The 19,528-nt window shown below is 38.0% G+C and overlaps 1 protein-coding gene across 1 annotated transcript; it reads left to right on the top strand.

The window, feature by feature from the left end:
* The first annotated feature begins 7,611 nt into the window (after window positions 1–7,611).
* serpine1 (serpin peptidase inhibitor, clade E (nexin, plasminogen activator inhibitor type 1), member 1) lies at window positions 7,612–13,516 on the top strand. Its single transcript, XM_044341878.1, has 9 exons — window positions 7,612–7,698; window positions 10,027–10,265; window positions 10,765–10,989; window positions 11,122–11,316; window positions 11,425–11,623; window positions 11,775–11,875; window positions 12,387–12,473; window positions 12,895–12,978; window positions 13,083–13,516. Exons 2-9 carry the CDS (start codon window positions 10,028–10,030, stop codon window positions 13,121–13,123), a joined length of 1,170 nt encoding a protein of 389 aa, XP_044197813.1. The 5' UTR covers window positions 7,612–7,698; window position 10,027; the 3' UTR covers window positions 13,124–13,516.
* Window positions 13,517–19,528: the final 6,012 nt, after the last annotated feature.

The following is a 19,528-nucleotide window of genomic DNA, read 5'->3' as shown; positions in this document are numbered from 1 at the left end:
AAACTACAAAAGAGCAGACCACTACACTTAAAATGATTTCAAGTACTGTACTTCTAGACAGCTGTAATATCAAAATCTTTAGAACAGAGGATGTGCAAGCTTTCAATCTGAACTGTTTTTTCTCCATACTTTCAAATTCTTCAACTTCATCTATTCAAACTTTTTGCTTAATGGTACAAAGCAATTATTGCAAAGTTGTTATTTATTTTCCTCTTGGCAGCCCACTGACCAAAGGCAGGTTGCAGGAGGAACCCAACATGTTAGGCATCATCACATTGCCTAAATATTGTACTGGGTAACCAAAATGCTTCAGCATTTATTATTGTGACTATGCCTGGTGACATAGTGAATACTTGCACTGCTAAATGGCGAACTACTATAGCTGGCAAGCTAACAGGTAACATGCTAGCTGGCTAGGAACATATCTGCACTAGCCAACCACAAAAGACTGCCAAGCTAGCTTAGTCACTAACTGAACAATAAAGAAAATAACAGTTTGTAAAGAGAGGGACTACTGTATACAGTATTTGAACTATTGACACCTGTCTATGACTGCCTGCAGACCATTCCTCTACTGTGGAACAGTTTATACTTCAGCAGAGCAAAGTTATATCACTGGATCTTGTGACACAACCTTAACCTGCCTTCTTTTGGACTTTCTGGCTCTCTGTTTCCTTAAAGGTCAGCACCGTCAAGATGGTTTGCATTTGCTCATTGACACAAAAATTAGCTTGCCAAAGTTCACAAAATTTTAACTGTATGCAAAGGCTGAAAGCTTTGCATGCGTTTACTTCACCTCTGAGAGTGGGTCTACTCGAAACATTGATTCCATTGAAGTGACTGCTTGACCAGAATGTGACAGGACGTGTCACACCAAGAGTCAGTACATGATGATTATGATGCTTGATGGGAACTCATATTACCTCATCACACTAGTGCAATTCCATTCAAGTCTTGTTTTTTACAACATACCACAGTCCTAATAAATTCCAAGACTAATAAGATAACCTTTCTTGCAGTCTCTACTGTGAACTCAGGAAGTGTGGCTATCGCTTCCACTTGATTCACTTCCTGTTTTCAATCCCATGAGGCATCTGCTGTTGTCTGATGTTACATGACAAAAGCAGGGCTTTTCCAGTTTGTTCTTTCTAGTGCAAACAGGGGGGCTCTACAATTGAGCCAGAGTTGCACAAACATCTCTCTGACAGAAACTAGCATCTTGCAAAAGCACATCAGTACATCTTCCATGCGGATTGTGCGAACCCCAGGAGACTCCACTCCAAAAACTGATGCAGGCAATATTAAATATTTTTGTGTTCTGTTTTTCATTAAATAAAAACAAGTCATGCAAATCAAATGACAAAATATGTTGTCTCTCCTTGCTTTTAAAAACGACCCAAAGCTTTCTCTGATCTGATGCAGGCAGGAACCATAGACTGTATAAAAATATGGACGTAGTTACCGTGACGTCACTCGTTGGTTTCTGAAGAACGGTTTTGAAGCTCAAAGTGAGCCATTCTGGCTGTCGCCATCTTGGCAGTGCGTGACTCTGCCTAACTCCCAGCCAATCAAAAAAGGGAAAAGAGGTGGGCTGAATGGCTGAAACAAGCCATGTAGCAGCTGGCAGACCTGTCACTCAAAGCAGCCAAATTTAAACTGGTGAGTTATAAAAAATTCATCCCCCGTGCAGTTGTCATGAAAGGGGGGGTTATCTATAGAGATCAAAACTGTTTTGTACTTTTTTGTACTTGGCTGTAAACATGTTTATTTCTGCTGTAAAGTTGGGCATTTTAACATGGGGGTCCATGGGGATTGACTCGCCTTTGGAGCCAGCCTCAAATGGCCATTCAGTGAACTGCAGTTTTTGGCACTTGCGCATTGGCTTCATTTTTCAGCCCTGGAGGTTGCCGCTTGGCAGGAACAGAGAAATGTATTTGATTGTTTCCTTGTCTGCCACCACTATGGTTAAGGTTTGGTGAGGCACAGAAACTACTTTTTCAGGGAAATAACAGGGTTAGGAACAACTTATTCATTAAGGTTGCTGGCTATTGTAAGTTGCATGCTTTGTTGAACCATCCATCCACTATAAAGTTTTGTGACTGTAACTCACTTATCTCTGCCCTTGCTCTGGACATTTCACACAGCCACTAAAAGGTCCTTGTCTGTTAAATGTAAGCCTACTGTCATATTTAGGCATATTTAAGTGTGTTTGTTTTTCTTGGGAGGAGTGTCTTCAGGAAACATCCAAGCAGTCACATTTCCCAGAGGTTTTACTATGCCGGATTAAAGACTTATAACATCCTGTCCATCATTTGGCAGTGCTGTAGATGACAAAACTTTTGGTAAAAAGCAAAGACTAGCTTGACATCAGATTCAGAGTTGAATTATAACCCATTAATTAAGCATTTGTTGTCTGTAAATGAACCGTCTGTAACACCATCGATTATAGCTGGATTTAGAATGGAATATAATTTCTTTTAGAGATGCAGGAACTGAATTAAAGGGAAAAATATATTGTTACTTAACAATGACCTTAACATTAACCTGTTGTATTGTTGAGTTATCAAGGATACTTTAATGTTTTTGTGTTGATAAATTTTAAAGATATCATTAAAAGTAAGCCTTAACATGGTGACAGTGAGGAAAATACTTCAGGCCCTGAAGTCCTCCAGTCCTCCAGCCAGCCAATAGCAAAGCTTCAAATTCTGGATTTCAAATTCCATTCATCCCTTGGGCAGTCTAAAATCGTCTAAAAAAATGTTTCGATTAAAAAGTTTTTAATCGAAACATCAAACAGTTATATAAAATAACACAATAACACAAATAACATAACAGCTCAGATAACTACACAACGCAATGACAATGATTCAAACAAGATGCAACTACTGTATGTGGTTTCAGTGATAGAAGCATCCATACCAACCACCACAGCAATGATAGAGAGCCTGAAAAAAATCTTCGTAACAACTGACAGACTAAACATCATATACATTCGCTGAACAAATCTGAAAATATTGCATTTTCCACTGAGAATAAAAGGAATGGCAGCCTTTTTTTGTTTTTGCAGACAGAAGCTTGACAGTCACATGACGTGAATGCAGGCCAATAGAGAAGAATAGGCCAAGAAAACATCGGCATCTTTCAATTTTAGAGCTTTTATTGTGAAACTAATACAATTTGCACTGTGGACCAATGTACCTATTACATATTTTGATGTGAGACTGGGTTGCTTATTTGCATGATGTATCTTGCTACCAAGCTATTCTAGAGCTATTTTCAAGTCAAGTCAATTTTATTTGCATAGCCCAATATAACAAATCACAAATTTGCCTTCAGGGGGCTTTACAATCTGTCCAGCAATCCAACATCATCTGTCCTTAGACCCTTGAATATGGAAAAACTCCCTTAAAAAACCCTCCAAAATGGAAAATAAACAGTGATTGTGTGTACATAACCAATTTTTATTCATAGGATGGATAAAAAAACAAAACAAAAACAACAATTTCCTGCCATTGTCTAACGCAATGGAATTTCTGGACTGAGGAAAATGACTCGTTGCTGATAAAACCCAATCAGTGTACTTATTAACAATCACGCTCTATAGATTTAACTTTATGTCCTAATTTATATTGTAGCTTTGACCTTGATTTATATATTAATATATGTGTGTTTCCTTCATAGAAGGCCTAAGACATAAGTGAGGTAAGCAGCTGTTAGGAAATGAGGAAATTGGAAAAATTCTTATTTTATGTACTATTTTATGTCTTTATGTTTTTACACTGCACCAAAGGACTGCTTAAACATTGTTGAAAAGAGTGGCATTGAAAGGGTTAATCTGCCAGTTGGAGGAGGGAGGTGGAGCCTGGATTGGCTGACAGGCCTTAAAACAGGATTGGGTTTAGGTGTGAATCCCTTATGCCTGACCTGCTGCACAGCACTGAGTTCCTCTGTTTGATGAGTTATTTGACTGCGTGAATATACAAAACCAGTCTACTAACAGTCATAAAAATCATCACTACTGAACTGAACTGAACTATCAATTCAATTTGATCCATTAATCTCAGGCTCTCGGTGTGTGTGACCGCACTCCCATAATGTTTAACCTTATCTGCAACAATCCTGTCATCAGTCCATATTATTTTACAACCACCTGGGATCTAATGACTACTAAGACTGTGTGTTGTTGTGTGTTGTCTTGGCAACAGTTTATTCCAATGTTTCTGAAGCCCCTACAGAGAACTGAGTGGGTGGTACATGCCAAATTTCCACTGACAAGCTTATATGGAATGTACCAAATCCTGAGGGGATGTGGGGGTTATGTGAAGTTAAGTAAACAGATGTGTTGATGCATCTTTATATTTTAGGCAACACTGTCTGAACAAACGGCAGGATGACGTGTAGTCGCAACAGTGGTAAAACAAAAGTCTTATAATAACTTCTGAGGTCACTGACCCACTGCTCAAAGCTATTATCCTGTCATTTGTGCGGCTGTGTCTGAGCACGCACTCACATTTCCAAGTTATTAGTGGGAACTTTGTATTATGTGATTTAACAAGGCAATTAAAGGGCAACAACACTTAAACAGCACTAACAGGATGCAGAGATAGTCATCAGAGTTCAAGAAACAAGGCAAAAAGTACAAAGCACAAGAGAAAGATAAAAAGCAGAAGACAATGACATCAGGGTAGTCTAGTTCCTAAACCATGTCATCTCAGTTAATAGCCTGGATTTGTCCTTTGCTTTGGTGTCATAGTAAGACAGCAGGTATGTCAGTCTGCTAAACTTTATGCACAGTTTCAGAACAATCATAGGAGCTTTGTTAAGAGACATGATGGAACTAACCCTATTTTCATCATCTTTAACATCTCATCTTTGACGATTTAGCCAAAAAGCTGGCAGTGTCAGTTATCTTTGATAACCTTATTTCAAGGGGAATTAAAGAGAATTTCTTCATTAATGACTTTGTAGGAGGACATTTTTGTCTTTGAGAGCTGGAGTGGGCGTGTTACTCTGGGCATTGGTGTTACGGTAAAATATGTTTCAAGGAGTCCAGTTTTAGTCTGAAGGCTTATCAGACACCAAAACACTGCACAGGCAGTTTATAATATTATGAGACAGGATATTACAATTCATCTCAACGACCACAATCACTTAAAATAGTCTACCATTCCAGATGAAGTCGCTCTGGGTTGCAGTAAATGCTGAACCAGGTAAAATGTTTGACATATGACCTTATGATGTTTTGGCACTACTTTCCTGATCTCTCAACAAGACCACTGTCTTTTGCATGTCTTTGCAATCTAAACTCAATGAATTGTAGCAATAGGGATAACAGCACAAACAGTGTCTACAACACACATGGCTAATCACTGGGTCAAGTGACCTCTGTCTGATTTTTGGAAAGAAACAGAAATCGTCAGAGGCAGCCCCCCCAAATTCTGACATTGAAAAGATGTTTTAGATTGCTGTGAGAAAACCTTAGATCACTCAACCACCACTACAATACTTTGTTGTTCCATATTAATGAGTAAGTAACACCACTCTGTAACTGTAGTAGATGTACATTTGGTCTGCAAATCACCATCTAGCCCAGTATCTCAAAAATATCTTCATATTGGACGATTCCACACCTCAAGCAACATTCAGTGCAAATGTAGGAAGTATTGCATCCTTTATGTAGAGAGACAGAATTAAAGGGTGTGCAGGTCAATGTGGTGGATGGGTGTGTAGCACCCAGGAGACCAGAGTTTGTGTCCTGTCAATGTCTAACGATTAACCACAAAATTTCCCTACACTCAACCATACTGTAGTTTCCATGCACTGATATTGTAGAAGGAAATCATCTTTTAAAAATTGTCATTGAACATAATCCAGGATTTGCAGAATCACCAATATCAATGTCTACCTGGTGTTAGAGTTTTTTGTCAGGAGTGATTCTGTTACTCTGGATAATCCACAGATTCTCATCTGCTATTTCTTTGGCAGAAAGTAGTTCTAATGATGATTGTCATTGTATTTTGTTGATTATCCAGAGAAACTGGGACACTGTTTCTGGAAAGAGATATGACTGTTATTGTAATCTTTCAAAACTGTGAGCATCATAAACTAATTTCCATTCACCTTCATTGTATTGGTGGTGAAGGCAAAAATCTCAGAGACAGATACCTCAAAACCTGGGCTAATAAAACCAGAACTATCTGCATGGAAAGGTACCACCAGAGTGAAGAGAGAAAACATGTTTGTTGTGGGTGACCCTCCCTGTCTTTCCTCCCTTAACACCTTAGTATTTGAAATGGCTCAACACCCTCTGAAAATCCTAGTTTGTCCTCTACTCACTGAAGGAAATCAAAACCGTAGACATTAAACACATTCCATAACTGAGGCACATAAGGGAAGCTCTTATTGGCTTTGCTTTTTAACTTCTAAGACAAGTGGTTTTAATCAGAATTTTTTCTGACTGAGGCCTCATTCCACATAGATGGAAGAGGTATGTTAATTCCCGTTCTCTGTCCTGTCTACCAGATGCTTGGTGAGTAGTGGGATAAGGAATGCTGGTATCCCGGACCAAATTTGGTGTTTTGATGTGTCACTCCCCAAAGTGAGAGTCAAGAGAGTGATTGTATATTACGCTAATGTTAGAGTCCCACTCAGTAACATTAACTTCTGTGACTGGTGGTAAAAATCATTAAAATAATAAAAGGTGATCTTCGTGGAAGCATGAATGTGTGTAAAATTGCTATTTTAGCTTCAGGGTGGCACTAGCAGAGATCAACCTGCTCATTAGATTCAGTTATTTCTTGGTGGCTTCACATCAACTTTTAAATGCTGTTTTGCACAAAATGACTGTGTGGAGACCCTGTGGATTTTGGCCTCCATCATTTACATTAAAAGCACATTTGAAGGGGATCTTTTGATAGCCAGTATGTACAGGAGGACTGATTACAACGAGGAAAACCTCTCTCACTTTTCATATGAACATTTGACTGTTGTTTTAAGACACACTTTTAAAATTGTGAACCTGTCCTTATAAGCCAACATTAGAATCTCACATGTTTTTACCAAAGATCACAATAGATTAGGCTAGACTAAAGTACTTATTCATGAGAAAATGAAGCAAAAAAATTACACCCATTTCCTTTACAGCCACCCAGACTTTTTCTTCAGGAGAATCACAAGTCATGTAATGGTGCAGCCCCTGGCTGTCAGCCAACTGATGATTTATCAATTTCAAACATTCAATGACCCAGAGGGATCCATGTATAAAAAACATGACTGCACCTTCCCTCTGAGGACACCCTACTTCCTGTACATGCCAGAGTGATGTGTGTGTGCGTTTGAACACGACAGGGAAAACCGTTAAGTGAATTTCCAAATGAGCTCTGTCATGCTTTTGGGCAAAAGAGACAGACAGACAGAGAGAGAGAGGAAAGTGAGTGTGGGAGGGAGAGTGGATGTGTGTGTTCATGAAAAGGAAGCCTATCCAGACAGTGTCAGATGACATCATCATCACTAATAACTTCTGTGTGTGTGTGCGTGCGTAGGTGGGGGGCGGGGCTTCAGACCATGCAGCTCTACACTATAAAAAGAAAGAAAGTCATTCAGACATTCAGACTCAAGCAGCAGCCACAGCAGAGACGGAAACTGAAGCTGTAATAACAGAGACCATCTCTACTACATCTCACACACTTCAACTGCAAGGTAAGCACTATAAATGGAATAAACAGTCAGAACCTAACTTAACTCTTTAAATATTCTATTCATATTACTGAGAAATGAACGTGTAAACACAAGAAGTCATTAGAGTTATAAGACTGTGTCAAAACGTTTAGAAGGTGTGTCAGTTGGTTATATCTTGCTGCCTCAAAGATGCTTAAAATAACTGATGCTTCTAATGCCAAAAAGTCCAGAAATACAGTTTAAATGCACGGTTTAAACATCAGTGTGGGCAAAATCAGGACCTAAAGTCAGTCTAAGATTCTATTTAGAGCAACAAATTTTCTTCTCTAAATTGAGTAAGATATAATCTTCATTTATGTTGCATTATTTTTTCTGTCTTATTTACTGTATGTTTGTGTGTATTTATTGGTTTATTTCATTATGGTAAATATTTATTTGCCCTAAGAGAAGTCACATTGAAATACATTTATTTAAAAATATGCAAAGATAGCTACAGCCATCATTTCTACTAGTACTGGTGGAATTATAGTCATTATTATACCCATACATTACTTATTGATTCATTTTATACTAGATCTAACACTAGCAGTGGTGGAAGATAACTTTGTACATTCACTCAAGTTTTTACTTGAGTATTTCCATTTTATGCACCTTTATACTTATATGCTACTAACTGACAGCTTACTAGTTAATTTGCAGATTCAGATTTTAGGGGTGTTCTAACAAAATCAGGAGCTGCATCCTTAAAATCATGCAAAGCCGCCATGTTGGAATCAGTGTCAGTCTAATGTTTTATTTAGAGCAACAAAGTAAAGACATCTTTATTAAGTATTTTTGTGTTACATGCATATGATAAAACAAACAAAAACAGAATGCAAGTAAAAAAAAAAAAAAGGGTTATGAAAACAATTCCATATTGAAGCTACAAACTATTAAATATAAGCTGTGTAGTTTTTGGATAGTGTGAATAACCACCTTAAAAAGGTGCACCAGTAATCAAATTATACATATTATTATACCTATATGTGAATTAACACTTCACTTTATACTAGATTTACTTAACACTATATTTATTCATCTAATACCACAAAGGTGAAGTGGTGCGCAACTGGGAGATCAAACTGTGTGTAATTCTCTGTGGTGAGCAGTAACGGCATGTTTGTTCAGAGCTGGAAGTGAGTAGTTAGGCAAAGACAGACTGAGGTCATAGTGTTGACCTTTGACCCAGCACCAGCTCTGTGATGCTGCTGGCATGTAAAGCTGCACCCATGCAGTGTTAATGCCTGCAGTGGAAAACCAATGTTACTGACACACAGATTTTCCAGTTAACACACTGACATGAACATGAGTCACACACACACACACACGCACACACACACACTTGTGATGCAGTATAGCAGTAAGGACATTCACTGACAACATTTGTGCTTGCACAACATTTAAAGGGTTAGTTCAACTATTTAAGATGGTATCCTAGATTAGAAATGAAGAATCTGAATATCTGAGACGATGCAGTAAATTATTTGAAGTTGAGTTAAATAGGATAGAGGGGTTTATAATTAGACCTGGCTGATATAGGGATTATATAATAGAGGCACAGTTTAAAGGAGAGGTAGATGGAATAAACAGAATGTTAAACTGATGGAATGATGTCTAACTAATATGAATGATCGCTGAATCAACAGGTTAGTCATGTTGTTCATTTGTATTCATTTGTTTTGTTAATACTGGCATGTTTACAGGCATACCAGTAATTATGCCAAAGTTTGGTTTTTGTTTGTAATTAAATCTTTGTTACAGTCAGCTTACTAATGTGGAATCATTTCCGGTGTCATTGAGCGAAGTTAATTTTCTTTCAACTCCCAAAAGAAAACTGTTTAGAGTTACTCTATTACTCACTGTTCCTTCTCAATAAGAAACAGAAGCACTGCACTCACTGACAAATGTGTGTTTCACTTCCAACTCTTTTGGGCAAAAGGCATTTAAGTCTGTCTATACTGTCTATTTGAATAGAGGTTTGAATAGACAGTATTGGGCAACATTTTGTCCATCCAACACATTTGCTGAGCTTTTGCTCTCCTTTGGAATAAGGTGCTATATTTACTCTCTCACGATTGACGCATTTTACATGTTTGTGCAAAGAAGAGTAGGGGCAGGTTTTATTAACCCAGTGACTATTGGCATTCAGTGCATGTTTGAGAAAAAAGCATTTTTTCAATTGACTAAAAGGTTTTACCTTTAGGTTTTAAATTCAAGTGTACTTGCGGCACACTAAATCAGAATTTAAACCAACCAGCATTTGTGACAAAAAATATCACAATCAAACTTACCATCTTATTTCTTTCCCAGGATGCTTTGCGTGTATATTTTCCTGTTGCTAACCCTGAGCAGAGTGGGGCTGGGCTCCCTACAGGATAAACAGACTGACTTTGGCCTGAAGGTCTTCTCCCAGCTAGCCCAGGGCTCCGTGGACCAGAACGTAGCCTTCTCCCCGTATGGGGTGGCCTCCGTCCTGGCCATGGCCCAGCTGGGTGCTGCTGGAAGCACCCGTAAGGCCTTAAATACTGCAATGGGCTTTTCACTGCAAGGTGAGTCATACAGTAGTTAAGAGAAGATGGTTTGAGGATTCTTTTAGGAAATGGGACTAACAGCAAACCATAACAGTGTACAGAAAAAAATAATAATTTAGAATATAATTGTACAATAGTTTCAACTTTTTATTTTTATGCTGAGTGCAACAATAAAGAAAAAAAATTCACTTTATATTGAGTGCAATGCTTAGCAGCCATATACAGGTGCATGTACTGTATGCACCCAGTTGTGACTGTCCTGTAGCACCCTGTACAGGCCCACCAGTCTCACTGTAGCTGTAGAACAGAAATTTATAATATGTGACAGAAATAACAATTAGAATAGGAATAAAAGGAATTGCATCACAAATTGCATTAGAAAACTAAAAAATAAAAATAAGAAAAACCAAGGTTAATACAATATAATCATAAGCTTATACATTGGTGTATTATTGCAGCAGTTAAATTGGTGTATTATTGGTGAGCGCATTAAACCGTTTTCTCCGCTCTCCTGCAGAGAGAGGGATGTCTAGGCAGCAGCGTCTCCTGCAGCGGGACCTTTCCAGTGAAGAGGGTGTGGAGATAGCCAGCGGGGTGATGGTGGAGAGGAAGATGAGCTTGGAGAAGGGATACCGCCGGGCTCTGTCCAAGGCCTTCCAGACCCACCCTCACCAGGTGGACTTCACCAAGCCAGACCAAGCTGTCGGCATCATCAACTCATGGGTCTCAGACCACACTGCAGGTACTCACAATAACCAGCTAACAGCATGCCATCTTCTCCAAAGACACCCTCAACTTTGTTTGAAGGGGGCTGCTTTCTTTGCTTCCATCTTTTGAAACCTTTGTGATTTATATTTTGTATTTTCTTCTGTAGGTGCCATCCCTGAGTTCTTGGCATCTGGATCTCTGACTGATGAGACTCGCCTGGTTCTCCTTAATGCCCTTCACTTCCAGGGCCTGTGGAAGGTTCCCTTTGACCCCAAACTGACACAGGAGAGGATGTTCCACTGTGCCAATGGCAGCACCGTGCCTGTGCACATGATGAGACTTACCCACCGCTTCAACTACGGTAGGCTGAACACGCTGACTCAGTGCAGATCTCAGTTTGATGCTGGATGACAGAAAGTCTATTTGCTACTTAGAAAAATACATATATCTCATTCTCATCAATCAACAGGTGAGTTTGTGACTGCTGATGGTGTGGACTATGATGTAATCGAGGTGCCATATGAGGGCGACTCACTGAGCATGCTGCTGGTGTCACCCTTTGAGCCTGAGGTGCCATTGAGCGTACTCAGTGCAGATCTGAGCAACCAGAGGATTCAGCAGTGGCGAACAGAGCTGAGGAACGTCAAAAGACAGCTGGCCATGCCCAGGTGAGGCAGACATTAGACATTAGACTGTCCTGTATGAGGGTAGATAACAGTGTAGTGTAGTTTTCTGGGTTGTTTGTGTCATATTGATTCTTCCATGGCTACCAGCCTCAAGCAACGAGTATGAAATGTTAATTTTTGTGTTTTTTTGCAGGTTTACTCTGAACTCTGAGGTGAATTTGAAGACTGCTCTCCTTAACATGGGTCTGGGAGACATGTTCAACCTGGCTACAGCTGACTTCACACGCATCACCAGTAAGTTATAGAGTGAGGGTATAGAGTTTGTCTTCACCACACACCATAAATAAGACAATTAACTTAGGACAGATAATCAACAAACAACATGACTCTAAAAAACATAGATGCAGTTTTAAAAAGTCCTAAAAATACAGAAAGAGGCTAAATGCAAAATGTAATTAAAGACAGAGGCACAAGGAGGCTGCATTCAGTACTGTAAATGCATTATCAGGAAGAACTTGCTGTACACGTTTATTCTGGCTCTTACTGGTCTACAGCGCCTCCTTAAGGGTAAAAGCTCAAAGTTCAAGTGCAAAGAATGAGAGGGATTACATGGTATGACAAGCTTTGCTCCTAGTATTTAATTATTAGTTGCATCTGAGGCTTCCGTATCATTTAACAACCTGTATATGCATTGACTAATATCAGCAGTTTCCCTTTATTTCGAACATTGAACCACATTACAGACTACAGTAAAGTGCATTCAGATGAACTATGTATCTAATCTCTCTGTGTTTCTGCCCTCCAGCTGATGAGAGACTGTGTGTTTCAAAGGTCCTGCAGAGGGTGAAGATCGAAGTGAATGAGCAAGGAACCAAAGGAGCAGCTGCAACAGGTAGGCTCAATACTGAATCACATACACACACACACACACACACTAAAGGTATCAATTTGTTTCATGTGAAAAAAGTGAATGTTTGAGTCAAATAAAACCCATCATCTTATAAATTGGAATTAATCTTTAAGCAAAGCTGCAGTCAAAGCCAGAAACCCCTGATAAAAACAAGTTTATAATTATTTTATCCACGCAAATGAAACTTGTATTCAAAATGTACAGAAGAACCACATCCAGTACCGCATACTCGTGACATATTGACACACTCATATATAATGAAAGTCATGTAATTTTTTGTAATTAGTGATTTAGCAGCTTACAAAATAGTACAGTTAAAATGTGACAATTGTACCATAGTTCGCCTGGGGGGCTGCACACATTACAGACACTGACCTGTTTGTATGTTTCCTCTCTCTGTTAGCTGCTGTGATGTTTTCTCGTATGGCAGTGGAGGAGATCACTCTGGACCGACCGTTCCTCTTCCTCATCCAGCACAAACACACAGGTAACACTCTTATTATGTTTTAATATGAAATGTCAATTTACAATACCATTGAGCAGTGCAGGTGGAGCAGGTGGTTTATGTAATGTTTCCCTTCCTGTGTGCAGGTGCTGTTCTGTTCATGGGTCAGTTCAATAACCCACTCTAAACAGCGGCCTTCATTCCACTGTGCCAGACTACTGCTGCTCATATGCCACATGATGACCATACATATGATGACCACACCAGACCAACAGGATTCATGTGGCTGCTTATGACATTATCGACTTATTTTACTGGACATTTTATTTATAATGTGCCTAATGCAAGAGGACAAAGTGACACACCTATTTGACATGACTGAGACATTCTTTGTAAAGAGTTTATGTTTGCTGTTAATTTATTTCTCTGAATGTTTTATGGTTGACTAGACAGTACGAAATATGAAGGAAAGTGAGATTTTTTTTGTGTGACACAACAGACACTGATGCACTTCACAGAGAGAGATGTTACTGCAGACAGAATGATGGCTGCATTAGTGCCAATAAAGATGTATTTTTTATCTGTTTTTACTGTTGATTATAATGTCTATTTTTGTGTTATTATGTTTGTATTTTTGTAGTATTTATATTTATTAAAGTACAATGTTTTTACAAAGCTGCAGTCTCAGTGATCACTGTAGTATTGAGTAGATAGATGTGGAAGGTCAACACTGACCTCTTGTGTCCAAATAGCCCAAATTCATAACTTCACAACAGTTACCAGATTGGGTGGTTTTGGTGGGTATTTTTGGGCATACTGTGATAATTTGGGCAACATTTTGCACCATTTGAGCAGTTTCCACTGATGAAGAGTTTGACCATATTCCAAATAAGTTCAGCAGTTCAGCAGGCTCAGTTTGACACGCAATGACTGCTAATTGATAACCAGTGGTGGAAGAAGTATTCAGATCCTTTTCTTAAGTAAAAGCGCCAATACATCGATGTAAAAATACTCCATTACAAGTAAAAGTCCTGCATGAAAAATCCTGCACCAGTAAAAGTACATAAGTATTATGAGCTTGATGTAGTTAAAGTATTGCAGTAAAAGTAGTGGTTTGGTCCCTCTGACTGATATATTATTATATATGACATCATTAGATTAGATAAGAGGAGGAAAGGAGCAAAAAAAGAAGTTAAAATTAAAATAAATTCAGTAAAAGTACAAGATTAAAAAAAAAATCCAAAATAAAAGATAATACTGCCACCTTAATGATGATATTGATACAATAATAACAATGATAGCAACAAAAATAACAGTAGTAGTGGGTATGTGTGTGTGTGTGTGCGCCAGTGAGTGAGTGAATGTATTATATAGAATGACTGATTATTATAAAAAAAAAAATAAGTAAGTAAATTAAAAAAAATAGAATTAGAATTAAATTCTAACAACATTAACTTTCCCATTCTCTTTAAATGTATTTTTTCTTGTGTGTTATACTAATTCATTTATTTCTTCTTCTTGTTCTTATTGTTGTTACCAGGTTGTTTGAAAAGGGCAATAATTTGTCTACCAGTCACTATACTTATTTATGGACAGGGTGCGATTTGTAAAAAAATGAGGGGGGGGTTGAAATGTTTTTATTCATGAAGATAAATCAGAACCACAGTGCTCATATATAGACTATGAAACCTATTAGGCTATTTCTTGCAACAGTAACATTTATAAAATAATTATGAATTTTAATAAAACAATTACAGAATTTGAACTTGACCACCACATTTGCAGGAATATTTTAATCAATTTTTTAAAATTTAACTCATCAAGTAGGACACATAGGATCAAATATAACAAAACAAAAGGTTAAATGCTCATCTAACATACAAGAATTAAATCCCTTGAATCCCTTTCAGTACTGTGTATAGCACCACTCGGCCAGACATGACAATACACTTAATATCATTCTTGTAAGTCACTTTTTAATTCAGCTCTATGTGCGGCATGCAGCAAACTTTAATATCGAATAGAAAAGGCAATTTCTGAAGAAACTGTGGTGTGAATGCTGGCTGTTTAAAGGCTGATGCTAAACTGGATTGCTGACTTTAATTTGGATGAAAAAGCTGAAGTAGTATGTATGAGTTGGAAAAGTGGGAAATTTTTTTTAAGTCTGAATGAGATTTAAAAGTTGTATGAAAGATGTGAGACATTTTAAGGTTTGAATGGAGTATGAGTCAGTAGATAGGAGTTGACAATGCATGAAAAAGCAGCTGAAGCAGTATGAATAGTTAGTGGGAAGATTTCATTTGTAGTAATCTTGGGATTCACATATACAATTGAGTTCTGTGTGAACTTTTTTCACCCACAAACAGATAGCTGCATTACTGCAAACCTGATATGTTACTGCAAACCTTTTTTGAAACCGCTAACCTTTGTGCAAATCTTCTTTATGTACTCACACATTGGGCCCTATCTTACACCCGGTGCAAAGCGACGCAAAGTGCAACGCAAGCGTCTTTTCTAGTTTAAGACCAATGCAGTTGTCATTTTCCCATCCAGCACCCATGTTGTTTAAATAGCAAATGCACTTGCGCCTATCTGAGCACCCATGGGCGTGTTGGTCTAAAAATGAGGTGCAGTCAGGCGTACTGTTGGCGCATTGCTATCTTGAGGTGGCAGGAAGTGATTGCGAGATTGACCAACAAAAACCTGGTCTGAAGTCAAGGCGCTGTATTTCACTGTTATTCCAAGGGTGCATTGTCAAGATAGTAATATGCGCCAAGATAGTAACATGCAAAAGATTACAAATAAAAGAATTATAATGTGAAAGATTATTGTGTACATCAATATATTTTAAAAAATACATAATGGTTAGTCCAAATATTTATCAGAATTAGCTAATTGCAGTAATGACAGATGAAATTGTCTAATTATTTGACCAAACTGTGGCAATACACATAGGTATTTAAACAGACCCATCAGGTTGAGGGTGTCTGTCAAGACCCAGCACACAGATATGAACAACAGATCAGACATGGATCAACTTTCCTGCTACATCAATGCATGAGGACAAGGGGAACACATGGGGAAATAAATGAGGTCAAAACAATGATTAAACTAAAGAAGGAAAGAACTGTGGACAGCTTCTAGCTGCTGCTGGCAGCAGGATCAGCACCTTGGAGAGCTGATCAAATCCTGACAAGGCCATTTCTGAAGAAACTGTGGTGTGAATAAATAGTTAAATAAGTAAATAGTTGTGTGATGATTTTTTGTGTGATGATTTTTTACATGATTAAAATTAATGATTTAATTTTTGAACAATATTTAACAAATTTTCTTTAACAATTTTGAGATTACAGTGATCAGGTTTCCATACTTTCAGCAATTAAAACCCCTCTGATTTTACTTGTTACCTGGGGGAGAGAGGGTCCGGGAGTAGTAATGGATCGTATGCTTTCACTTTGTGCACCAGCAGATCTGTTTCCTCTGCAGAGAAGTGTTCCTTCTTACTACCTGGCAAATGTGCCATTATAATAGCAATCCACCAAAGTACAAACGCACCTGGCTTTTAAAGGGAATGGGAGATGTCATTCTCATTGGTTTATTGCATGTTATGCCCAAAACAAACCCATGATTAATTAAGTGACTAAGGACAATCCTTTCGAACCATTCGCTTGGCGCTACGACCATTTTTTCTGCCATTAAACAAAAGTGGATTTGGACACACCGTAAATGCACTTGCGCCATGCGATTCAGACTGTGTGCTGAGATCATTAAAATAGGGTTAGGGTTGGGCTTAGGGTTAGGGTTAGGGTTAGTTTTGTTCACAAAATGTCATGCACAGCGTCGAGCCTCCTTACGGATTCAAAAATTAAATTTATTTGTTAAGATATTTTTTACACATTCAAACATTTGAATTCATTTGCTCAAAATGTTTTTACACAATCACACATTTGAATATATTCATAAAGAATGTTTTCACGCATTTAGATATGGTGACACACACAGCTACAATACATATGACCCTCATTTTATTCCATATGCACCTGTTTTGGAGGTCCTTGATATGAAAAAGTTAGAGATTGCCTGGTTTTTCAAAATCCCAAGAGTGCTGGATTTTTCTTGCTTCGATTTATGTCCATTGCTCACTTTTTGCTCCTCTGGAAAGCGGGACAAAAAGTAATGTTATGTTATACTATGCTTTATCTTTCTATTTCTATACTCAGAATATTTAAATCTGAACCCATGATTTGAAAGTTTTTGCTGTTTAATAAATGAAATTCTGACTGAATTTTTACAAATTTCTGATTTGTTTCTTTCATAAATTTAATAAATAAATAAGTAAGTAAATAGTTATAGTAGTATGCATATTTAAAATATTTTTTCATTGTTCAACACAGGCCATTTCAGTAGAGGCATTAAATATACAACAATAAAGGAGAAAGAATTTAGTTTTACTTTTGTACAGCACTTTGTAGGCGGGACTTTTTACAAGCATCATTAAGTTCTTTCATAATTCGATAGTAGCCTACAGTCCAAAATGGTGGAGGTGTAGCTCTGCTGCTGCATGCTGATATTGCAATGGAATGACCAATTACCTTTCACTTCTTATTAATCTAGTTCTTTGTCTGTACAACAGGAGACAACAAGGAGAAGGACAGCAGCCTGGCTTCAACCAGGAGGTGAAAGATAAAGTGGAGCATCTTTATTTAACCCAATGGTCATAAATCAGGATCGGGCTCATTATTAGCCGTGTTTCCATTAACCTATTTTATGTGCATTTTGAAGTATTACATTAAAAAAGCTTAATGGAAACGCAAAAAATTTAAAAAACTTGAGAGTTTATGTGCGCAATGGGTAATGGAAAAGCATTTGTCAAGTAAATAATGACGTAATAAACATTTAACTCACATGACTGATCAGCTGTTTCCACCCTCAGCGTCTTCTAGCCTCTACAGATAGCATGAAGCATGGCCAATACTAGCTGACATAAAATAACAATGACAACTTGCCCAATTGAAACAAATTCCTAAAGACCTCCCTCCATTTTTCTCTCATCAAGGCAATATAACTATCTGTTTTGTTTCTGGTTGGCAACCTCTGTTTCTTCTACTCTGTTACTGGCGGATTATTTAGCCTATACTGCCATCTACTGATGAAATTATGTGTTGCATAGCCTAGTTTATTCGCTTCAAACCAGTTGATGGAAACGCACCTAATTTACATTGTCCTTTTTGCAACATTTAAAAAGTTTGCTTAAAGTTATCTTGTAAATCTAATGGAAACACAGCTAATGTCATCTCCAGGTGAGTGTGCTGTTCTGTGCTTGCCTACGTACTGGCAGTACCTACAGTTTGCTAACTTAGTGCTAGCTGTGGTAGTTGTGTACAAGCTAGTTCACATTAGATCATTTAGTTCAGGTGAGCAGCAATAGATGCTGACAATTGCAAACTTGCATGGCCAGTGTTAGGTAAACACAACCAGAATGGTGGACAGTACAAACCTCTAAAATGTCCCCAAACTGCATTTCAAACATATGACCTTGGCAACATGTCTATCCATCCTGCTGTGCACTGTGGCTGGCGTGCAGCAGTGTGGCTCCTCGGTGCAGTACCAGGAAAAGAGATCTGACAAGGAAGAAAGAAAAATTCAGTGCCCCATATCGCTGTTTTCCAAGCTACACATAATACAGCCTCTTTGTTTGACTCAAACTGTTAATTTATAGTCCTTCTGAATTAACGTTTCCCATTACTCAACACCAGACACCCACTGAACATACTGTTAGGAAATAGCAGACTGGCGGAGCAAGCACAGACACCAAACCTAGTGCTTGAATGCTATGTGTGTCAAGAAAAGTACTGGGATCCATAATGACACCTCTCTTGCGGACAGAAGTCGGAGTAGCACTGTGTGCAACTTCTTCTTGTACTAGTCTAGTACATCACAACAAAACAAAGGGAGGCACCACCTTGTGGTGCTATTTGGCACTGCAGTAATACCACATTTACTAGACTGGCCATTAGAAGCACAGCAGTGAACTCCAACAAGAGCAGCTGATACACACGCTGCAGCCCAGATGACCATATAAAGAAATCCGTCATAAGTTGAAATCAGCTCAGTTTCAAAGTAGAAAAAAACGTTGGAAAGTGAATGTTCAGAGCATTTTTAAGCTGGTGCTTTTTGCTCACAGGGATTACTTCTACATAAGGGCCCTATCTTACACCCGGCGCTTTGCCCAATGTGTGGATGCATAAAGAAGATTTGCACAAAGGTTTGCAGTTTCGTTCAAACTTTGGTCACGTAGAATATATCTGACATTGTAACATATATATATATATATATATATATATATATATATATATATACACACACACACACACACACGCATATGTATATGTATATGTGTGTGTGTATATATATATATACAGAACATATATATATGCAACTTCCATAGTTATTTTTATATAAATTGTATATTTCTTAAAAATGTTTGAGTAACAAAATAATGTAATATGTAACGTAATTTTTAGATTTGACGAATTGACAAAGATAGTGTTACCTGACAGGCAAAACTCAGGGCTTGGAGTTTTATGAATTG

The sequence above is a fragment of the Thunnus albacares genome, chromosome 22 (assembly GCF_914725855.1).
Source record: "Thunnus albacares chromosome 22, fThuAlb1.1, whole genome shotgun sequence".
In the NCBI taxonomy this organism is placed as follows: domain Eukaryota; kingdom Metazoa; phylum Chordata; class Actinopteri; order Scombriformes; family Scombridae; genus Thunnus; species Thunnus albacares.
Note: the sequence above shows the minus strand (reverse complement) of the source record. Positions and strands in the feature narration are given on the sequence as shown.